At 36.3% G+C, this 21,767-nt stretch overlaps 1 protein-coding gene across 4 annotated transcripts in view; it reads left to right on the forward strand.

Moving 5' to 3' along the window:
* LOC150095088 (REST corepressor 3-like) overlaps nucleotides 1–21,767 on the forward strand; it is a 207,022-nt gene that overhangs the window by 89,701 nt on the left and 95,554 nt on the right. For all 4 annotated transcript variants that reach the window (XM_090410972.1, XM_090410971.1, XM_090410974.1 and 1 more), the window contains one exon: nucleotides 21,097–21,153. In XM_090410972.1, the coding sequence (XP_090267098.1) occupies nucleotides 21,097–21,153 (57 nt within the window). The remainder of the gene's footprint in view (nucleotides 1–21,096; nucleotides 21,154–21,767) is intronic.

Genomic DNA, 21,767 nt, shown 5'->3' on the forward strand with positions numbered 1-21,767 from the left:
TGATATTTTCTCATAATGTAAAAACACAGCCCCTAGGGTCTGGGTAGTGACCTCTCCTTATAATTGGATTACAGTATTACATCCCCTAGGGGCTGTGTTTTTACATTATGAGAAAATATCAAGGATAGTGAGGGAGCTTGCTCCACCTTTGCTTTGAGTTGCCTTGGTGTTGTACTACCAAGTGGTCATTTACACTTGGATTGGCCAATAGTTTTTCGGTATATATGAAATTCATAGATTTGTAGTTCTCGATCTTAGAGTTTTGCTTACTGGCAGTTGAACAACAAGGGATTTGTATCCCCTTAATTGTCGTGAATCTAATTTACCTCATCGATTAATCAAACAACGAATGCAAAAATTGTAAGGGATAAAATCTGGAAAATGAAAGGTAGATGTAGAACACACCATTTGTGTACCTTAGACCATTATGGATGTATTGTTGCTGATCTCAAAGCTATTTCAGACACTTTGGGAGAAAGTTTTGCCAGACTCTCAGCAATAGCTTCATATTCTCATGAATTTTTAATATTGAAAGATCAACAAGAGAAACAGCAGCTAAATTTTTCTATCAATGGGCTTGAGCTATACAATCAGCCATTTGTTAAGGATCAACTAAAAAGATCTCTTTTACTGTCTCACTCTGGTGCAATGGGTCCTGATGACATCCATTATGAATTTAGTTTATCAGTATATGAATTTATCAATTTAGTTTCTGAAAATCCTTGCATATATCACACCACGATTTTTTAACTTTCATTTTGTGGAAAAAAGTGCTAGTTATATTAGAGTAAATACGGTATGTCTCAGAGGACACCTTCCTATATTTATTAAAAACTTTCTGTCCACACAAGGTTTCCAAGTTAGAAAAGGAAGTATGCTATCTCAGCCATATCATCAAGAACAGAGTATTCCCCAAGGCTCTGTATTAAATGTGGCGCGTTTTGCTGTCATAGTGAATTTACTCACTGAATAGCTTTTTCCCACTGCAGGCAATGGTCTGTATGTTGATGACTTTACAATTTACTGGAAGTTTTTCCACTTGGTTATACTATAAATTAAAGATACCAAGAAATTATATACTTGGTTTAATCCTTTATCCAAGTATATAATTTCTTGGAAGTGGAAAAACTTCCAGCAACTGTTAAAAATCTTCGTGCAAAAGGTATTGCAAATAATTTTTATTCTCTCTTACTGACTACTTCTGTTACTTTCACTATTTGTAGAATGAGCTTAAATGTCTAATTTGTTGTCAGCCTCCTCGATTAAATAGAAAATGACTACACTGTGATCCTGCTGGACTTTGCAAAGGTATTTAACAGGATACTGCATATAGTCGTTATTAAATTGGAGCATATGAAGATTGATAATGATACTGGTGACATGTATAAGACGGTGGCTGATAAATAAATATAAGAGTGACCTATGGCCAAGTAGAATCCAAGAGCAGATAGATAACCAATGGTGTGTCATAGGAATCTATACTTGTACTTGTCCAGAAACCACCTTAGTCATTCATCTCTGAACCTTCACCAATATATCATTATCCTTTTGAAAACCTGGTGACCAAATCTATGCACAATAATTCATATGCAGCCTGATCAAAGCCTTGTACATTGGAATCATAACATCCTTACTTCTGCATGTCAATGTTCTCTGCATCATTCCCATAATCTGCTATGTTGTCCTCACAACTTTAGCAAAATGTCCACAAAATTTTAAGTCCCTATCCATCATCACTCCCAGATCTTTCATTTCCTCCACCTCCTCTAAGATATCTTCACCAATCCTATACTCTGCATTCCCGAATTTTAAAACTGTACACTTTTGCTATATTAAACTGACATCCCCGAACACTTGCCAATTAGACAGTCTGTTCAAGTCCTCTTGCAAATCTACAACATCTGCTCTACTTCTCATAACTCTCTCCAACTTTGCATCATCTGTAAACAATTGTATATCAGCATTTAGGAACATTCCAATGTCATTTACAGACAAATTAAACAACAGTGCACCCAAAACAAAATCCTGGGGCACACTGCTAGTGACTTTCAGCTTCTGGGATGTTACTTCTCTTCCTCCACACACAACCTTCTGATACCTATCAGACAGCCAATGTCCACTCCAACTCACTAATGTACTATCTAACCCCATCTGTTCCAATTTAACTACTAGTTTATCATGTGGTAATCTATCAAAGGCCTGTGCAAAATCTAAATATACCACTGTATATGCATCACCCTTGTTCAATGTATTTGTCACCTTGTTATAAGTGAACAGATTGCTAAAACATGATCTTCCTTTAGCAAACCCATGCTGTCTATTAAAGAGAATTAATTCTGCTGCTTCCAATTCAGTTCTGAATCCTTGTCCTCACTAACTTTTCCAACACCTTGATTACAACTCCAGACAAGCAGATTGGCCTATAATTCGAAGCTTTAGTCATCACCCCTTTACGAAGCAGAACAATTTTGTCCCCTTTCCAGAGGTAATTTGATAATTACATCTGGAATCATTTTACCACTGGTAATTATCCAGCAGTAAAATGATAACTAGCAAGTTTATTGTAGCAAAGTATAAGGTTATCTATGCACTTTGGAATGAAAAATTACAAGGATGATTGAAATTTATTACAGAAAATTGATAAGGCTAGGGGTTTTGAGTAATAATGGACAGGGGGTATTTAGAGGACATATTGCAAAAGTTGACAAAGTAGCTGAAAGGATGGATTACTTGGCTGGTGAAGAACACATCAAGATGTTTGGTCTGTTTGGACCATATTTGGGCTGTTGGGCACAGATTTGGTCACCTGTGTTTCTTGGGAAATGTGGAAGTGTGTGAGTGATCAGAATGGTGACATTGTGTATTCCGTGCGAGGATAGGCTACAGGTTTGTGGGTTGTAAAGTTTAGTTGGTAAGCAGAAAGAGGAGATATGATTGAACATGTAAGTTAGTGAAGGTGTTTTATAGAGTACATGATGAGATGAAAGAGAGAGAAACAAGGAATCATGCCTGAAATTTGTGGTTACTAATGGTGTGAGAACCAGATGTTTTGTTTGGAGATTGGGAACAAATGGAATGGCCTGCCAGATGCAGTTGTGCATGCTTTGTTAGTGTATCAATTGGAGAGCTGTGGTAGGTATATTTTCTGAATAACGGTGAATGTAATCCTTGTGTGTGCTTTCTACAGTGAGTATTTGTACTCCATGAAGGTTCCTGTGCAATAATAATAATGATTACTCATTTCCCAAAGTAATTATAAAGCCATGTCAAACATTTCATTGATTGCTGCATTGTTCAAATCTAGTGACCACAATCACTATTCCAGAGATACCGATTGATCTGTGTCTGTCCTAGCACCACCTTTGTATAGTTTTTTTACAACTTTTTTTTAACTCTTTGAAATTATTATTATTTATTTTAATGTCAATGTACTCACACATACACGAGATCACAAGAACCTATAACAGAATAGTTCTATGTGGGGTCAAGGAATTAGAGAGAAAGGAGTCTGGTGATGAGTTTCTTCAAGATCTAGAGTTATGTCCTTCATGACATTTTCTCCCATTCCTTCATGGGAGAAAATGTTATGCTGGCTCTTACAAGCACAAGATGGATTGAAAGAAGATAATGACAAGTTCATGTGAGTATGGAGCTGAACTTTGTATAAATATTCATTAGTAGCTGCTTGTGTTCTTATATGATTAGAGGAAAGCAGATGAATGGTGACTGTCTCATCTTCAAATTTAATGGAATGAAAACAGCATAGTGAATTAATTAAACGTGTTTATTAGTTCCAATATGTCATGTGTGTCACAGAGATATTATATGAATGCAATATGAATGCAATAATACACAAAAAAAACATATATGCAGTAAATGGAAGATTTTAGAATAGAAGCCTGAAGTCATAAGAGGAGCACCCTTTATGGGTACTGGTGTAACTACCAATGAAAAATGTCATTCATGCTACTCGTATTTTCTTTAAGGCAACCTAAATCTACCCATCCTTAGACTACTGTTGTTATGCTGTACTGCCTCAAATGTTCTCACAGTATGAAATGGTGCACTAAAAATCTTGCGGTTTGTTTTAATGTCTTTTCTTTCATTAGATTGGAAATAAATGAATCTGAGATAAATGAAAACCAAAGATTTATTCTAACTTATGTTCATTGCAAAATGTTAGTTGACCAGTTCACGCTATATGGTATGTCTATATTTTGTCAATTTTTATTCTTTATTTTAATAGAGGAATATCTCATCTGTTAGTTGAACTGGAAAGGAGAAAGATGATAGTCTTTGATGTAACATTTTCCCACTTATATTAGTTTCGTTATCATCATTGAATTCTTTAAAAATTAGAACGGAGAGGTAACTGCTATGTTTATATACCAACCATGTGTACTGCACATAAAACTATCTAATGTATACAAAGTCTTCATTAGACCACATCTGGACCATTACATAATAGATATTTGAATACCTATATTTTGGAAGTGTGTGGGTGGGAGGGTGCGGAAGTAGTGGAGAGATGCCCTAAAATATTGTAGAGGCTCAAAAGCAAATAATTAAAATAACATCAAGATTATGAAATATTAGTTATGAGAATGGATTGAAAAATATGTTACACAACTTGGCTTAATTATGAAAGATGACTAATACTTTGGTATATTAATCAATATGAGGTTTAATTAATGTTGTTTATATTTCATAAGGCATACTATGTAAAGAAGTAAACTATACAATTCTTAATTCCTCAAAGTTCCCTATGTTAGTTTTGTTAACATAGCTTTAGCTGAAGGTTTTATAAAGAATGAGAATTGGTCTCTTTAAGTTTTGCACAGGTATTGTGAAGAGAAGAGTGAGTATAACACATTGCTGGAGCATGTTGTGACGACTAGGAGTGCGAATGAGTTCAAAGTTCAGTGTGATAGGTAGGTTGCTCACTGAGTAACCCTTCTTACAATGACACTGGTGACTCCATGGAGGTTTTTTATCTCTTCTTCTTCTTCCTTTTTTCGTATTAGGCCTACTGGCCTGTTACAGAGCTATCTTGCGCTCTTCTAAGTCATACCCGTCCCGAGGATAAGGTGACTAGCCATGTGCCTCCTGGTATGTTCTATGGCTGTAGCTGTGCTTGTTCAAGGGGCTGGTTTGCCTGCTTGCGAGAGGAAAAACCCTGCAGTCCATGCCCAAGACTGGCTAACTTGGCTATGTGTGAGAAAGATCCTAATCTCCTCACATCAACGACGGGAATCGAACCCAGAACACTCCTTTCCCAGGCATATGGTTGTGATGCGCATAGCCACTCAGCTAACTGCACAGACAGGTTTTTTATAATAATAATAATAATTAACTTTTCCCAAATTTTGGGCAGTTAATGCAGTGTGACTTGTTAAGGTTGAAAACATGTTGCTAATTCTAAAATAAGTCTTTCAGATTCATATCTGCTTCTATGCAGCACATTAGTTTTTCTGTTGCTTAGTTGGCAGTGTTCAACTCACTGTCTCTTAGAACTGGCGCTTGCTGTAGTAATTATATCAGATACATAGGTATATTTTTATGCTCTTTCAAGTTCCCATTTTCCACTCCACAACAAGACACCAAGAACAGAAATTAAAAATAAATATTGTTTTGTAGCAGTCAAGTAATATTTATTTATTTATCCTAGCCAACTCAAAATTTTGGAACTCAAAATTTTTTGAGTCAAAATCAAAATTTTGGAACTCAGAATCCTTTACTTAAACACTTATAGTAAATCCCCCCCCCCCTTCTGCTGTAGTAGCAGAATATAGGAAAGGTGGAGGGGGGTGCACAATTTGTAGGCCATGAAAATATTATTGACCAACTTGCCATGTCACGTTGACTAAACTAGGCTGTTTGAAACACATTTGCAGTTTTTTTCAGTTTCACCAACATCAGATAACTTGCATGAACACATGGTACTTTATATGTTGTTAGATTTGACACTGAAATCATAATTTTGGTTTGTCAATAGAAATATGATCTCCACTCTATATTCAAATCTTGTTATCTGCTATCTGAAGAATTTCTCTCATCCAGGATTCTATACCGTGTGCTTGAAAGTTATCCTACCTTGTACAGATATTGGAATTGTGAATACAAAAATATTGAATGAGTTTAAGGAGTATTGTAACAGACATAGCAATAATTATTCTGGGCCCCTCAGTAAGTTTTGAACTGAATGCTTCACTTCATGGAATCATCATTATTATTATTTTGAAATATATGTGAATCTCACACAAGATTGGTTGCAAACCTATAGCACATTAGTATTGTAGGTAGACTTAGATGATTTATCACTACATCTGAAGGTTAAACATGGAACTTTTTCAATCTACTTCAGACCTCCAATAAGCAGTAATGGCCTCATTATACACAATGGAATTTATCATCTATATCTGCAGTGGAATTTTAAATGACAGCTTGTGGGAGATATTATTATTATTATTCAGGCCTCCATGGAGGCAAAAGACTCATCGTGGGAGGCCCTTCCTAAGAACATAAAGTCTGTCAAGACTCATCGAGGGGGGAGGCCCCCCCATAAGAAACACAAAGTCTATCATACCACTCCTTAAACTCATTGACCGTTTTCGCTCTCACCACTCCATCAGGCAATGCATTCCACGGTTCAGTCACCCTTCATGCAAAGAAACCACTCCTCACCCTCTTGCTCACAGTTTCCCTTCGTAACTTCCAGGGATGGCCTCTTGTCATCACTCCCTCCTGCTGTTCAACCAAGCAAAAGAACTCCCCAGTGTCAACCGTGTAACCACCTCTCAACAGTTTAAAAGTCTCAATCATATCACCTCTCCTATCCTCCAAACTCTGCAGTCCACATTCCCTCATCCGATCCTCATAACCAAAATTGTACAGTCCTGAAACCATCTTTGTCATCCGTCTCTGTACCCTTTACACAGTTAATTTATCCCCTTCAAATCCTGGGGACCAAATCTGAGAACAATAGTCTAAGTGTGGTCTTATCAGAGACTTATACAATGGAATGATAACCCTTTTATCTCTGCAGGTCACTGTCCTTCCCATAATTGCAGCAATCCTCTGTGTTACCTTCACCACCTTTGCAATATGTCCCCTAAATTTCAGGTTTCTATCAATCATCAACCCCAGATCTCTTGTCTCCCCTACTTCCTCCAGTATAACTCCTCCCATAGAGTATGCAGCATCCCATCGATGTTTCCCAAACCTCAAGACCTTACATTTTGCTGCATTAAACTGATACCCCCCATTCATTTGCCCATCTATCTAGCTTATTCAAATCCTCTTGCAGGGCTACCACATCCACAAACAACTGAATATCCCCTTGCAATCCACTGGCAATGTCATTGATATAAAGGTTAAATAATATAGGTCCTAGTACTGAGCCCTGTGGGATCCCACTTGTAATCCTCTGCCTCCTTGAAACTGCTCCACCATACACAACTCTCTGATACCTATCAGACAGCCAATCCTGAATCCAGTTGACCAATCTGACATCCAGACCCAATGTGCTGCAACTTAAATATCAGCTTATCATGTGGCACCCTGTCAAATGCCTTTGCTTAGTCTAAGAAAATTGCAGTATATGCCTTTCCCTCATCTAATGTTCTTGTAACTTTATTATAAAAGGCTAGCATATTGCTAAAACAAGAGCTCCCCTTCACAAATCCATGTTGACTCTCACAGATAACATTACCCTCATCTGCCCAATGCTGCATACGGTCCCTCACTACTTTCTCCAAGATCTTAACAACTACTGATGACACAAACTGGCCTATAATTAGACACTTCCAGTCTGTTACCACCCTTATGCAATGGCACTATCTTACCTTCCTTCCATTCCCTGGGCACCTTTGCCAAAGCCAGACTTTCATTGAAAAGCCAGGTTAAAGGCACTGTCAGTTCCTTAGCACATTCTCTCAAAACTCGTGGTGAAATACCATCCAGTCCCAATGCTTTACTGACATCCAGAGTACTCAGTATCTGAAACACACTCTTCTCCTGTACCTGTATTACTCAATATAATGTCCCATTTACACCATATAACTGTAGCATTTTGAAGAGCTTTCCTCTTGGCACCTTGTTATATGCCTTTTCCAGATCATATTTATTAACTTTTTTTCTGGTATTACATCTAGCATCTTCAGAACACAAAAACAGTTTGTCACAGTATGCAAAAACAACAATTTGATATAAGAGTGGGATTCATTTAAAAAATTGTAATGGACAACACAAAGAACTAAAGTCCTAATTAGGTGCCATCTATGTTAGAAAAAGAGAGAAAAAAAGTATTAATTAGATCATAAAATCAGTCTCCTAGATTTATTTTTGGTAAATTTATGGAGTCATACTTGTTGAGGTTTGGGGTATGTTTTAAAGCTTCTCTTGATTCCAAAAACAAGAACAGGGCACTTCATAAACTCCGGGATATTGAAGAGAGTTTGTCCTTAGGTGAATGGATGAGAGTTGCCAATTTGACAGAAGATTTAAATACGGTGCATAGCTGATATTTATTGAGCACTCTAGTATACCTTTTCAGATGTGCCTTGAATACGTTTGATAGTAACAGTTTTGCTGTACTCTTGTGTAGTAGGCAATGATAGGGGGAAGCATTCTTTTGTGAGAATCAAACAGAAGAAAGAAAAAATACTAAAAAAAATTTAGTATTTTTTTCTATCCTATGGGGATTATAGCCATTGGCTAAGAAGGTGTTACATAAGTGAGTGAGTTCAGCAGCGAGTGCATTGTCATTAGAACAGATAGCTCTAGCTCTAGAACTGTGAATTAGCGTTTTTAGGATATCATACCATAACTCAGAGGTCTTCAACCTTTCAGACGGTGCAAGCCACATTAAAAATTTCAGTGAAGCCCGTGGGCCACTAAGCTATACTGCAGTATTTAGAATTGTAAGATGCTTTCCAAATTCACAAGGAATGCTGTGCATTTGATACTTTACATAAAATCCTATAAAAATAAACAAACTCAGCTTTAAGAGCGTAGGTAGGAGTTGAGTTCATGATAAGTAAATACAATCAATACTTGAAAAAAAGATAATTTAATGAAGAAAACATTGATTTTTTAGTTCAATGTTGGAAGTCGCTATGCACAGAGTATTCTTGTGATGTTGGTCCATAATCTGAGTTCTTGTCTAGAACTTCACATGCTTCATTCTGGAGAAGAACAGTTCACATAGGTATGTGCTTCCTAACAAAGTGCACGTCTTCAAAGCATGCTGGCGAAGATTAGGGAATGCGTCCTCAGAAATGTAGTCTTTGTAAAATGTAAGCAAGGGCACGTTGAATAATTTTTCTCTCAAAGAAGAGTTGTTTTGGAGTTCAAGCAGCTCCATTTGTACTGAGCCTGGCGTTTTGGCAGCATTGAACTGAATGGCATTGGAAATAAATCTAAAGAAGACTGTTGGTTACAAAAATCACTAAATCTCTCTTCAAACTCACTTCGCAACACGGCTAATTTTGTAGCGTATTCATCAAGAGACGAACAGTTGGACTCAGCGAGAAGATGAAAATGAGTTAAGTCTTTTTTTTATGAGTTGTGCCTCCCAAAAAAAGTGTGGCCAAGTTTGAGCTAGGCCACAAAAGCTTTAATGTGATCAAACAGAGTGTGCACCAGTTAATCTTTGGATTGTAGTCACGTATTGCAACGAGATGTCATTTCCAAAGGCAACGACCATTTTTTTAAAGTTCCTTCAATGTCATTGGCAAGTTCTTCGACACATCGTGCTACATTTACCCCAGACAAACTATTTTAAACACTTCCTTATTATTTGGGCACAGAATATCCCCAGCAGCGATGAGACACTCTTTCACAAACTCGCTGTCCAAGAAGGCTTTTGATTTTTCAGCAATTTTTTTCAGCTATTACATAACTTATTTTGACCTACGCTTTGCTCTCTTCCCTCTGCCTTTTAAACGTACCCTGCTACCATTTTAAATTAATTTGGAGATGGTTCACTTTGTCCACATTAAGCTGCCCTTGAAGGTGATCGAAATTGGATGCTTGCTTTGTCTCATAGTGTCATTTTATATTGTATTCTTTTGATACTGACACTGACTCATGACAAATTAAACACACTGTCTTATCATCGATCTGCACAAAAAACAAATTGGTCCACTTTTCATTAAAAACCCGACAAGAATCGCTTGATTTACGCTTTTTACTTGTAGACGCCACAGTGATGGAAGGTGAACCCAAAAAAATGATCCAAAATGGGCGTGTAATGGTTATTATCCATTGAATATGTCTCACACTAATGAAAAAAGTCTGGCAATATAAAACCACAATAGGCTATGGCTGACACGACGAACTTGCTTGTGCTTATATACAAATATCACACTGTTCACGACTGATTGTGGATGAGATCCTCTTCTATTTATATGAAAATAACGAAGTATCGAGAACCTTCAAGATGTATCTGGAAGGCACTAGACAGTGCACTCAAGCGAACTACTGCTTCAACCATCTTCAGCCACCTGCGACGTTAGTACTAGTACTTAAGTACCACTTGCGCTGAAAGATGGTTGAAGAAGCATATCTATTTAATATTTATTTTTATAGCATTTTATGTCAAGTATCAAATGCACAACGTTCCTTATGAATCTAGAAAGCATCTTACAATTCTAAATACCACAGTATAGCTTAGTAGCCTGCGAGCGTCATTGAAATTATTTTTTATTTAATTGCATTCTAATGTTAAGTAGTTATTTTTTCAAAATGGTGGCAGTCCATGGCAAAGAGCTCCGCGGGCCATGTGTTGAAGACCCTGCTGTAACTGTTTGTAGAAATATCTCCCTGTATGTGTGGGTTTTCTATAGACAGAAAAATATAAGGAACCATATGGAAGCTGTGTGATTAGTGTATCCAGGAAGAACAGACAGTAATTAGCTTCCTGTTCCATTGTGAAGTGGATTTTAGGGTGTTGGCTATTTGGATGCACTAAAAATGTATCTAATGTGTCTGGACCATGTGGCCAAATAGCAAACACATCAACATAGCATCGCCAAACCACTGGTTTCAGAGTGGCTGTATTCATAGCTTCCATGGAACACTTTTCCAAGTGTTCTAATGTAGAAATTGGCTAAAGGGGAAGATAGGGATAGCCCATTGTTGTCCCATCTAGTTGTTTGTATATCTTCCTTTTCCATGCAAAATAACCTGCATGTACTGTAAATTTAAATAGTTCAAATATATTGGGGGGGAATGTGACTTTAGCAAATCAAGGGTTTCCATTAACAATACTTAGTTTGATATTACTTCACTCTGTATTGTTAATGGAAACCCATTATGTCTGAACCTGAACTTTTTAAGATATGGTTGTCTAAAATACTTATTAGGAGGAAGAATTATTTGTGAGGGTGTTTAGTAATTTAGCTAAATGTTTAGCAAGTTTGTATGTGGGACTGTTTATACTATCCACAATAAGCCATAGGGGTGTGGTCTCTGAATTTTAGGTACTCCATATATTCTGGGTGTTTTAACATGAAAAGACTTGAGTTTGTTTACTGTTTCTTTTGGCTAGGAAGTGACTTTTTTCAATAATTATCAATAAATAAGTAAAAAATATAAATAAATAAATAAATAATAAATTATAGATCGTGATCCTACTAACTCTCACAATAATAAAGTTTGCAATAATTTGCAAACTTTATTATTTTGAGAGTTAGTAGGATCACGATCTATAATTTGGTATGTAGACTGGTCTTGTAAAAGTATGTGCATTTTGTTTTCATATTCAGTTAAATTCATCACTACAGTCTTTTCCAGATCAACAAACCTTAAATACAAATCATTGTTATATTCCAAAGATTTCTCGACTATTTGTCTTAAAGTGAAAATCCGATCCTAACAACCACTATTTAGCCTGAATCTAACTTGTTCTTCACCAAGCTTCCCTTCCACAACGGTTTTTAACTATTTCTCAAGTATACTTGCATACATATATCTTACCAGGAACATTTAGCAGTGAAATACCTCTGTAATTCTCACATTCATTTTTTTACCCTTTTTATAGATGGGTATTATGAGGAGCTATGCTCCAATCATCTGGAATTCGACTCTTTGACTAGGGCTTCTGAATTAGACAATGCAGCCACTTTAAAACTTTTATACCTCCATATTTGAGCATTTCTGTTCGAATTTCATCTACTCCAACTGCCTTTCAACATTTCAGGTTTTTGATGACTTTTCTTCAAGTATGGATATATATATATATATATTCCTGACTGCATTCCTGTTGGGAGTTTTCTAAACCACGCTGACACTATTTGTTTCATTTCAAACTAGAATATCTTTATCTTCAGTTTTCATGTCACCTTTATTGTCTCTGATTCCTTCTACAGTACTTTTTCCTTCATTTCTAAGCGTTTTTTCAATAAACTGATATTTATTATCTATGTTCTTACCAAAGTCCTCCCATGACTTTTGTTTAGCATTAGTTTTACACAGCGCTTTCTTACGTTTTTCTCTGTATTCTCTAAGAACACAAGCTAACTTACCTACCAGGAACTTTCAATATGCTTTCTTCTTTTTTTGGACTGCCTCTTTAACTTCCTGCATCATAGAGTTCTGATTTTTCTGTCCTTACAGACAACCTCACCACATGCCTTTCTGGCTTAATCAATCTATGTTTTCTTAGGGTTTGCAAAAACAAACAAAAAAAAAATTGATTGATTAAGCCAGATAGACATGTGGTGAAGGTAGTCTGTAATAATAGAAAAAAAAAAAAAAAACAGAACTTCGTGGTGGATTCAGGAAGTTAAAGAGGCAGTCAAGGAAAAGAAGAAAGTATATGGAAAGTTTCTGGCAAGTAAATCAGCTTGTGCTCTTAAAGATATTATAATTATATCATCATCATCATCATCATCAAATTCCTGCTATGTACCCTCAAGGGATGTACAGGATATGATAGTACGACATGAAAAAAATTACATCATTACTAACTTGCTATCTACAATTTTCCTCCAAATCAGTCTGTTAGTTGTCAAGACTCCAACATTATCAGATCTTATATTTCTATCATCTAAGGCACTTTGTACCGTATCAATCCACCTATATGTTGGTCTTCCTTTGGGTCGTTTTGCTGCCAACCTGCCAGAGAACACTTGTTTTGCTAATCTTTCTTCACCCATTCTGTTTAAGTGACCATACCACCTGAGATTAGCTCTGCTAACACATTCCTGGATGTTGACAATGTCAAGTTCTTTCCTAATATCCTCGTTTTTAATATGATATTGCCATTGATGCCATCTGTTCACGCCTATAATCTTTCCCAGGACTCTAATATCTGCGGTCTCTAGTCTTTGGTCAAGTGTTTTACTTCTGACCCAGCTCTCAGATACAAAAGTTAAAACTGGTTTGAACACTGTCTTGTATACAGCTAATTTAGTGTTCCAACTAATTTCTCTCTTATTCCATATGAATTTATTCAATTGACTTCCTACCATACCAGCTTTGCTTATTCTGTTTTCTATTTCTATATTTAACTTACCATCTTCAGTAAAAATCGTGCCTAAGTAGCTGAAATGTTTTACTTGTTCCACAGGTTCTCCATTCACAACACAGTTGACATTTTCAATGATTCTGCCTATTTTCATTGTCTTTGTCTTTTTATTGCTGACCTTCATACCATATCTATTACAACAGCTAATCAATTTAGTCAGAGAATCTTGCAGACTTGTAGCGGATTTATTTAGAAGTATAACATCATCTGCATAACAAAGAGCTGACATTAACATCTCCAATTTTGATATCATGTTTAATACCACTTTCCTTCATAATGTGATCCATATAGATAATGAATAACAGAGGGGATAATGTACATCCTTGTCTCACACCAGATTTAACATTAAACCATCTTCCTGTACTTCCTTCAATTCTAACTGCTGACTTACAACTCAAATAAAGACGAAGTATTGCTTGATACAATGCCCCATTCACACCATATAAAATTGTAGAGTATTGAATAGCTTCTCTCTCTTGGCACCTTGTCATATGCCTTTTCCAAATCGACAAAACTTAAATACAGACCTTTGTTATATTCCCATGCTTTCTTGACTATTTGTCGTAAAATGAAGATCTGATCCTGACAGCTTCTATTTGGCCTGAATCCAGCTTGTTCTTCACCAAGCTTTTCTTCCACAATTCTTCTGAACCGTTTCTCAAGTATACTTGCATAGATCTTGCCAGGAACACTCAGTAGGGAAATACCTCTGTAATTCTCACATTCAGTTTTATTTCCCTTTTTATATATGGGTACTATGAGAGCTCTACTCCAATCATCGGGAATTCGTCCCTCTGTCCAGGCTTTCTGAACTATGCAGTGTAGCCATTGTAAGACTCTTATACCACCATAATTCAGCATTTCTGGTCAAATATCATCTACCCCTGCTGCCTTGCCACATTTCAAGCCTTTTATGGCTTTTTCTACTTCAAGTATGGATATGTATTCCTGACTGCATGCCTGGTCAGTGTTTTTTACCACTGTGCTGTCATCACTGCTTGTTTCATTTAGCAGTTTTTCAAAGTAATTACTCCATACTTCAAGGATATCTTTTTCTCCTGTTTTCATGTCACCTTTATCATCTCTAACTCCTTTTACAGCACTCTTTCCTCCATTCCTAAGCTTCTTCAACAACCTCCAGAATATTTTGCCACCTTCTTGATATTTATTTTCTATATTCTTGCCAAACTCCTCCCATGACTTTTGTTTAGCTAGTTTTACACAGTGTTTAGCTTTCTTACATTTGTCTCTGTATTCTCTAAGAGCACAAGCTGACTTATTTGACAGGGACTTTTGATATGCTTTCTTCTTTTCCTTCACTGCCTCTTTAACTTCCTGTGTCCACCATGGAGTTCTGATTTTTCCATCCTTGCAGACGACCTCACCACATGCCTCTCTTGCTGAATCAATCAAGGTTTTCTTCAAGACTTGCCACTGAATCTCTAAAGTTTGGTTCCTGTTCTCAAACCTTTTCATTTTTTTTTCAATAATCTTTGTGTATTTTATTCTACAGTTCACATCTGAGAGAGCTGCTCAACTTTTATTCGCTTTAAAACTTTCTTACATGTTATTTTTTTCAATATGAAATTCAATTTTATCCTGCTCAAGACTAAATAGTAATCACTTTCAATTACAAATCCTCTGTACACTCTGGTGTCCTGCACCAGGGAGAAAACATCATTATCAACAATAACATAGTCAATGAGATTTTTCTAATTTCTTGCCTGTTCTCTCCATGTGATTTTGTGCACATTTTTATGTTGAAACATGGTGTTAGTAATAACCAGTCCATGTCCTGAGCAGAAATCCAATAGGTATATGCCATTATTATTAGCTTTGCTCTTTTCTCCAAATTTTCCCAAATATTTTTGTATGTCTGACAATCATTTCCTACTCTGCTATTTAGATCCCCAACAAGGACCAACTTTTCCTTTTTCATTGTGTCAGTTGCTTTATCTAAAGCCTCAAAAAATTCCTCCACTTGTACCTTAGTAGAACCTTCTGTGGGACCATAGGCACAAATACGTTTCATTGTCCAGTTCCCCATTCTCATATTTGCCCACATTACTCTACTTGAGACTGACTGCCATTCAAGAAGATTAGCCTCATATTTTGTGTTGAATACTATGGCTACTCTTTCTCTTCCTTGATTGTCATTGCCTGAATATAACATTTTGTATTTATTGCTCAGAAAGATCTCACCAGTTTTGGTCTTTTTTTGTTTCAGTCACCCCTATTATGTCGATCTGGTACTTATCTAATTCCTCAGCTAGCTCCATTTCTTTGCCATTCAGTCTTCTTATGTTGATAGTACCGATCTTTAACTCTGGTGATGTTGAGTTGGGGTTTGTTTTCAGATTTGTTCCAGTAGCTGACTTTTCGCTGTTCGCCCTGGTTCCCTGGCGAAAACAACGGGTGCCTTGTTTAACCGGGCGATGCCCCAGCCCCTGGTCGGTTCTCTGCATTCCGTTAAAGGCTATGTGGAGGTCTCCTCTAAGTTATACAGCTTTGACCCTTAATTATAATTATAATTACTATAATTATATAATAATACAGTCAGTTGCCAACTTTTGGTGGGGATTCTCTTCTATAATCTCATCTAAATCGAAAAGGGTGTAAGTTGGAAATCATTATATGAACCATGTGGATGTGTTAACAAATGCCTGAATGCTAAAATGTGCAGATATGTTTATTATTATTATCATTAACACCTGACCTCCATGCAGTCAAAACTCAAACACTGTTGCATACAAAACCAATCAAACAGTGCTTTAAATTCATTCAATGTATATGCATTCACCACAATGTCAGGCAATGCATTCCACTCACCAACTACTCTCCATGCAAAGAACCTGCTTCTTATGCCCTGCTCACACCTCCTTATGCAGCTTCCAGGTATGCCCCTTTGTTCAACCCACTTCTCCCATTCTGCTAAAAATTTTTTCACATTAACCTGGTTAATGTGAAAATTAAGTTGGTAAGGGTAACAACCCTTTACCAATTTAAATGTCTCAGTCATATCCCCTCTCTGCTTCCTGTTCACAATGCTTTGTAAACTGCAGTCCCTCAATCTGTCCTCATATCCCAAAGACCAGTTATGTCCTTAGTCAGTCTTCTCTGACCAAGGACATAACCTTTCCAATATATCCTTATCACCTTGAAAACCAGGGGACCAAATATGTATATAATAATCCATACGAGGCCAAATCAATGCCTTATACAAGAACCAGAACCTCTTTATTTTTACAAGTTAAGGTCCTTTGCATCATTAACATAATCTGATGTAATGTCTTCACAACTTGTGCAGTGTGACCTCTGAACCTCAGCTCCTTGTCCATCACAAGGTCTCTCATCTCAAAAATTTTCCCACCAAGTGTATACTTTGCAGCAGATTGTTGCCTACCAAATTTCAGAACCTTACCCTCTGCAGCATTGAACTGACAGTTCCATACTGTTGCCTGCTCATACAGTCCATTATATTTTTAAAAATTATATTCTTCTTTATCATGAAATAATGCTTACAACTTATAACATAAAATTCTTGTATACAGTATTGTACCATACTATAATAATTATGAAACATGTACAGTGCTTCTCTGCATTTACCACTAAATTAATCAACTGGAAACACATGGAGCAAGAGTAATTTTTCAAAGCTACTACTTTATTAATGGGATGATTCATTGGAGGAGGCAGGAGAGGCTAGGTCATCAACAACGAATTCTTTAAATTCAGGAATTGCAACAAAATGTTCTGAGTTGCATAACTTGTGGTAGGTTTAGGCTCATCTTCATAGAACTATGTGACAACAGGAGTGGGCTTCTTTAAAAATTTGTACATTATGTCCAACTTAGTCTGACAGGTTTCCTTTTCTTTTCTACATAATTTCTATGTTGCAAGCAATTACAGCTTGCATCATTCCTTTATTTTGCTAAATCTTTCCGAATTGAAATCTATTTCTTCAAACAGCCCAATTGGCCTATTAACAGAGGTATACACGTCTACCAATTTTTTCACTGTAAACTTTTTTGGGAGAGCTCAACTTCTCATTTTTCTGTTTTTGTCTCTCTTCTTGTGCTGCTGCAAATTTCTGTGCATCTACCCTTTCATTTTAATTGGAGATCTCTTTTCTACAGTTTTCACTAACTGTTCTGATTCTTCATTGCCAGTTAAGATCTGGCGTTCTGTCATTCTTCATCATGACAGCTAAGAGACTGTCATCGCTGTCTTGTCACCGATGTCTTTTAAGGCTTTGTCTTTTTCTAATCCTGCAAAGTATGATTATTTATTTTGGGCCGTTTCTCCAAACACCATTCATACAATCTGCTGTCACCTCACTTCACATGGGATTTACATTCTTTGTATAATGCATAGTATTATATTCCTTTCAGAAGCCTCTTTGGATTAACTCATCCTCAGTAGCAGGAATAGCCTGACCATAAGTATTTCTTAAATGTCTTGAAAGTAGAGTAATAACACTCTGGATCACAGGAGTAAGGTGGTATTTGGTGAACATGATAATGTTCACCAAATACATCTCATTAGGCCATCTCATTATCACTTTCTCTCTGAACACACACTGTGTGTGATGGTGGATGGTTCCTTGTCCTCTCAACATTCAACTAATGCCGCGGTTCCACAAGGTTCTGTCCTCTCACCAACCCTTTTCCTGCTATATATCAGTGACTTACTTCAGTTGACCTCCAACCCAATACACAGTTTTGCAGATGACAGCACGTTGCACTCCTCCTATTCATTTGATAAAACCTTACCCTACACAACTCATCTCAACCTACAGAACATCAACCACCACCGCCCTCAATTCTGATCTCCGAGCCATCCTCCAATTTGGTTCAGATAACCTCATCAATTTCAATGCCAATAAAACCCAGTTCTGTCCCATTTCTCATAAAAAAGAACCTGTTTTTCCCAGTCAATGATGACAATGTGCTGTCATCATTTGATGACAGCACATTGTCATCAAATTTCCAGACAATTTGAGATTTTTCTTCTTGGAATTACCCTGATATCAAACCTCTCCTGACATAAACACATCACAACCATTGCATCCTCAGCTTCAAAAAAAACTAGGATTTCTCTTTCACTCAAGACATTACTTCACCTCTGAACAGCTGTTAATTATTATTATTACGTGACACCTTCAAGGAGTCCAAGGACTCATCGAGGGAGGGCACCTACTCTACAACTCTCTGTCTTCACCACTTAATCCACCAACTACAGGGAATTGCATCATCTACACCAATGCCATCTACTGCCCACCACCATTAGTATTTCCACAGACAATTACAAACATCCATGCCCACAGCAGGATTCGAACCCGCAACCTTTTGGCTGGAGAGCGGATACGCTAACCACTTGGCCAACCAGGCTGGTGTGGTTAGCGTAATTAACATTATACAAATCACAAATCTGCTCAGCTATTGAATACTGTTCTCACATATGGGATGGGGGCCTCTAAAAGCTCCCTCAAAATACTTGACTCAATACAGAGGAGAGCATTTAGACTTATTAATGACCCATCTCTTACCGACTCATCCCCCCCCCCCCCACACACACACTTTCGCTCAGATGTTTGGTTTCCCCAATATGTATATTCTACAAATATTTCCATGGGAAATGCTTATCTAAAATAACATCAATAATTCCCCCACTTAGTACTAAGCTCGTTGGATCACATGCTGATGCTCAACATCCCTTCGCAGTGTACCTTGAAACAAACAGAACAAGTTTCTTTTCCTCTTCCTTCATCCCCTGCAACTGCTATATTGTGGAACAATCGTCTCCCTGTTTGCCAAGGAATACAATATGCAGTCTTTCAAATCAAATGTAAATAAGTTTCTCCTTTCTCAACCCACTACCCATATACGGTACTAATGTACTATAGGTTGATCAACCAACCTCTCGTGTATGGGCTCAACATAAAACACACACACACACACCTTATTGGCAAATAAACTTTGCATGTGAAACACTAGGGTTTTGAAAATATTGGTCCTGTTTTTATTATTATTATTATTATGTAGCATCCCAATGGAGTGCAAGGACTCATTGCAGAAGATAGAGCACTCTCTACTATATAAATAGTCATCTCCACCATCAATACACTACATAATCAACCATCCACTCTACACTATGTTATCTTTAATAATAATACGAACATTAAATAAATAGGAAGGATTATGTGTTGGCAGTTCATGTGAATGAATTTGACAGTATTAATTCACAATGCAGAATAATAAGAAAATAATTACGATTTTAGTTCCTTGTGTTGTCTGTTACAGTTTTTTTTAAACTGATCCCATTGTCTGCCAAATTGTTCATGTACCATGATAAACAGATTTTGTGTTCTGAAGATGCTGGATATAATATCAGTGAAATACTAGCAAATAAGTTGAATAAATATTAATTATTTTCTTATTATTCTGTGTTGTGAATTAATACCATCAAATAAATCATGAACACTAGTTCTTTTTTTTCTGTTAATTGCAGATTTTCTCTGGCTGATTTTCCTGTGTGTGTGAGTGAGTGAGTGATGAAAAAACCTGTGTTTTTAGGTTAAAAAAAACCTTTTACCTCCATGTGTCATCAGATAACTCACTTCAGTTGAAAAAGTTCATTTAAAGATTCTTCTGTAAATAAATCCAATCAATGGGTGGGTGCATTGGCCAATCATTCTTCTAACTGCACTATAGAGACAAAAGCTTTATAGTTTCAAGTGCAGACTTTGTTCAGTGACATAATGTGAATAATTTGTATTTTATTTTTATAAATTTTATCACCAAATGAAGTCTTTCTAGGCTCTGTTATTAAATTTCTTTTTATCTCTTAGATCATATATAACTTTATATAACTCTCTGACATGATCTTCTTTATGTAGCTTCAGCTTGCTGCCCACCTATGAGGCAAACCATTGTTTTAAACAATGCTGCATGGTCAGTGGAACTTAAAGCTCTCAATAAGAAAGCAGTTTGCAGATTCTTTAGAGCTTTCTTTTAAGTAATGAGATACTAAGAATATTTATGTTGAGAGTTATGTTTTCCCCCATATACTACCAATATTTTTAAAACTTTTTATAGTTTCATGTGCAAGCTGTTTTCCATCTTGGAATCTACTGAAGAATAACCTGATCTACTTTTTTAATTTTTAGTAACAAACAAAGCCTTTTTAGAACTTTTTCTTTTATAATGATTTCTAAGTGTTAGTTATCCATCAAATACAATTGAATTTTAAAACTCTTTTTCTAATGTAATCTCCAAATTAAGGGTTCATGTGCATTTTTTAATCTAAGTACCATTTTTGTCATTTTTTCTGTTTGATTATTTCTTTTATATGAATTGAACAGTAAATCATATATAAGAACCCACATTATAAAGTAGTTAATAAATCTAACCAAAATTTCCAGTCTGGTAACTAACTATGTTAGTTGTTAATTTTAACATCTGACTAATTATGTTACTTGTTAACATTAACAACTAACAGAATTAGTTAGTTTGAAATAATTTAGTTTCCACATGTATGAAAATGTATGGTAAATTTTTCCATAGGAATGCGAATTGGGGAAGAGTATCAGGCTGTTGTTCCAGAATTGGTATCTGCAACAGGTAAGAAGTTTTAATTTGGTTAAGACTCAAGCTTTAGCATTATTATTATGTCACATATCTTCTAGTTTTATTTTGTTCTGTTATCTGATATTATAATTAATCCTGAGTTTGATTCCCATCCATGACGTGAGGAACCTTTATCTGGTCTCTTTCGACTAAGGTGAGTTAACCGGTCTCATATGGAGGTAGAGGGTTCTTTTGCCCAGAAACTCGGCATACACACAGACAAACTGGCCTGTGAACACACGGATTTACAGTCATAAAAAACATATTTAATCCCTCATTAGGAGGGCTCAACCAGTCCTAAGGTATGGATGAGATACAGGGGAATCCTTAACGAATAAATAAAATAAACCACTTTTGCTTATGTGGTTTTGGAATTCTATGTATTGTATGAAAAACAGTCATGTAGTTTGAAGTGAGCCCATGTTATCACTGCTGTATACATCACAAGAAAATAAATGGTGTTTCCTTGAACGGTGTATTTTAATATATAAGAAATATTTGAAAGTTGATTGTATTTTAACTTTTTAATTTTTAACTTATAATTTTTAAGTTTATTCTTTCCATTAAGAGAGAGACTGCTTTATAGTTTGACAGACAAATATTTTAGT

The sequence above is a fragment of the Typopeltis vanoorti genome, chromosome 21 (genome assembly GCF_054136105.1).
Source record: "Typopeltis vanoorti isolate ZY-2024b chromosome 21, IOZ_Tvanoo_1.0, whole genome shotgun sequence".
Classification (NCBI taxonomy): domain Eukaryota; kingdom Metazoa; phylum Arthropoda; class Arachnida; order Uropygi; family Thelyphonidae; genus Typopeltis; species Typopeltis vanoorti.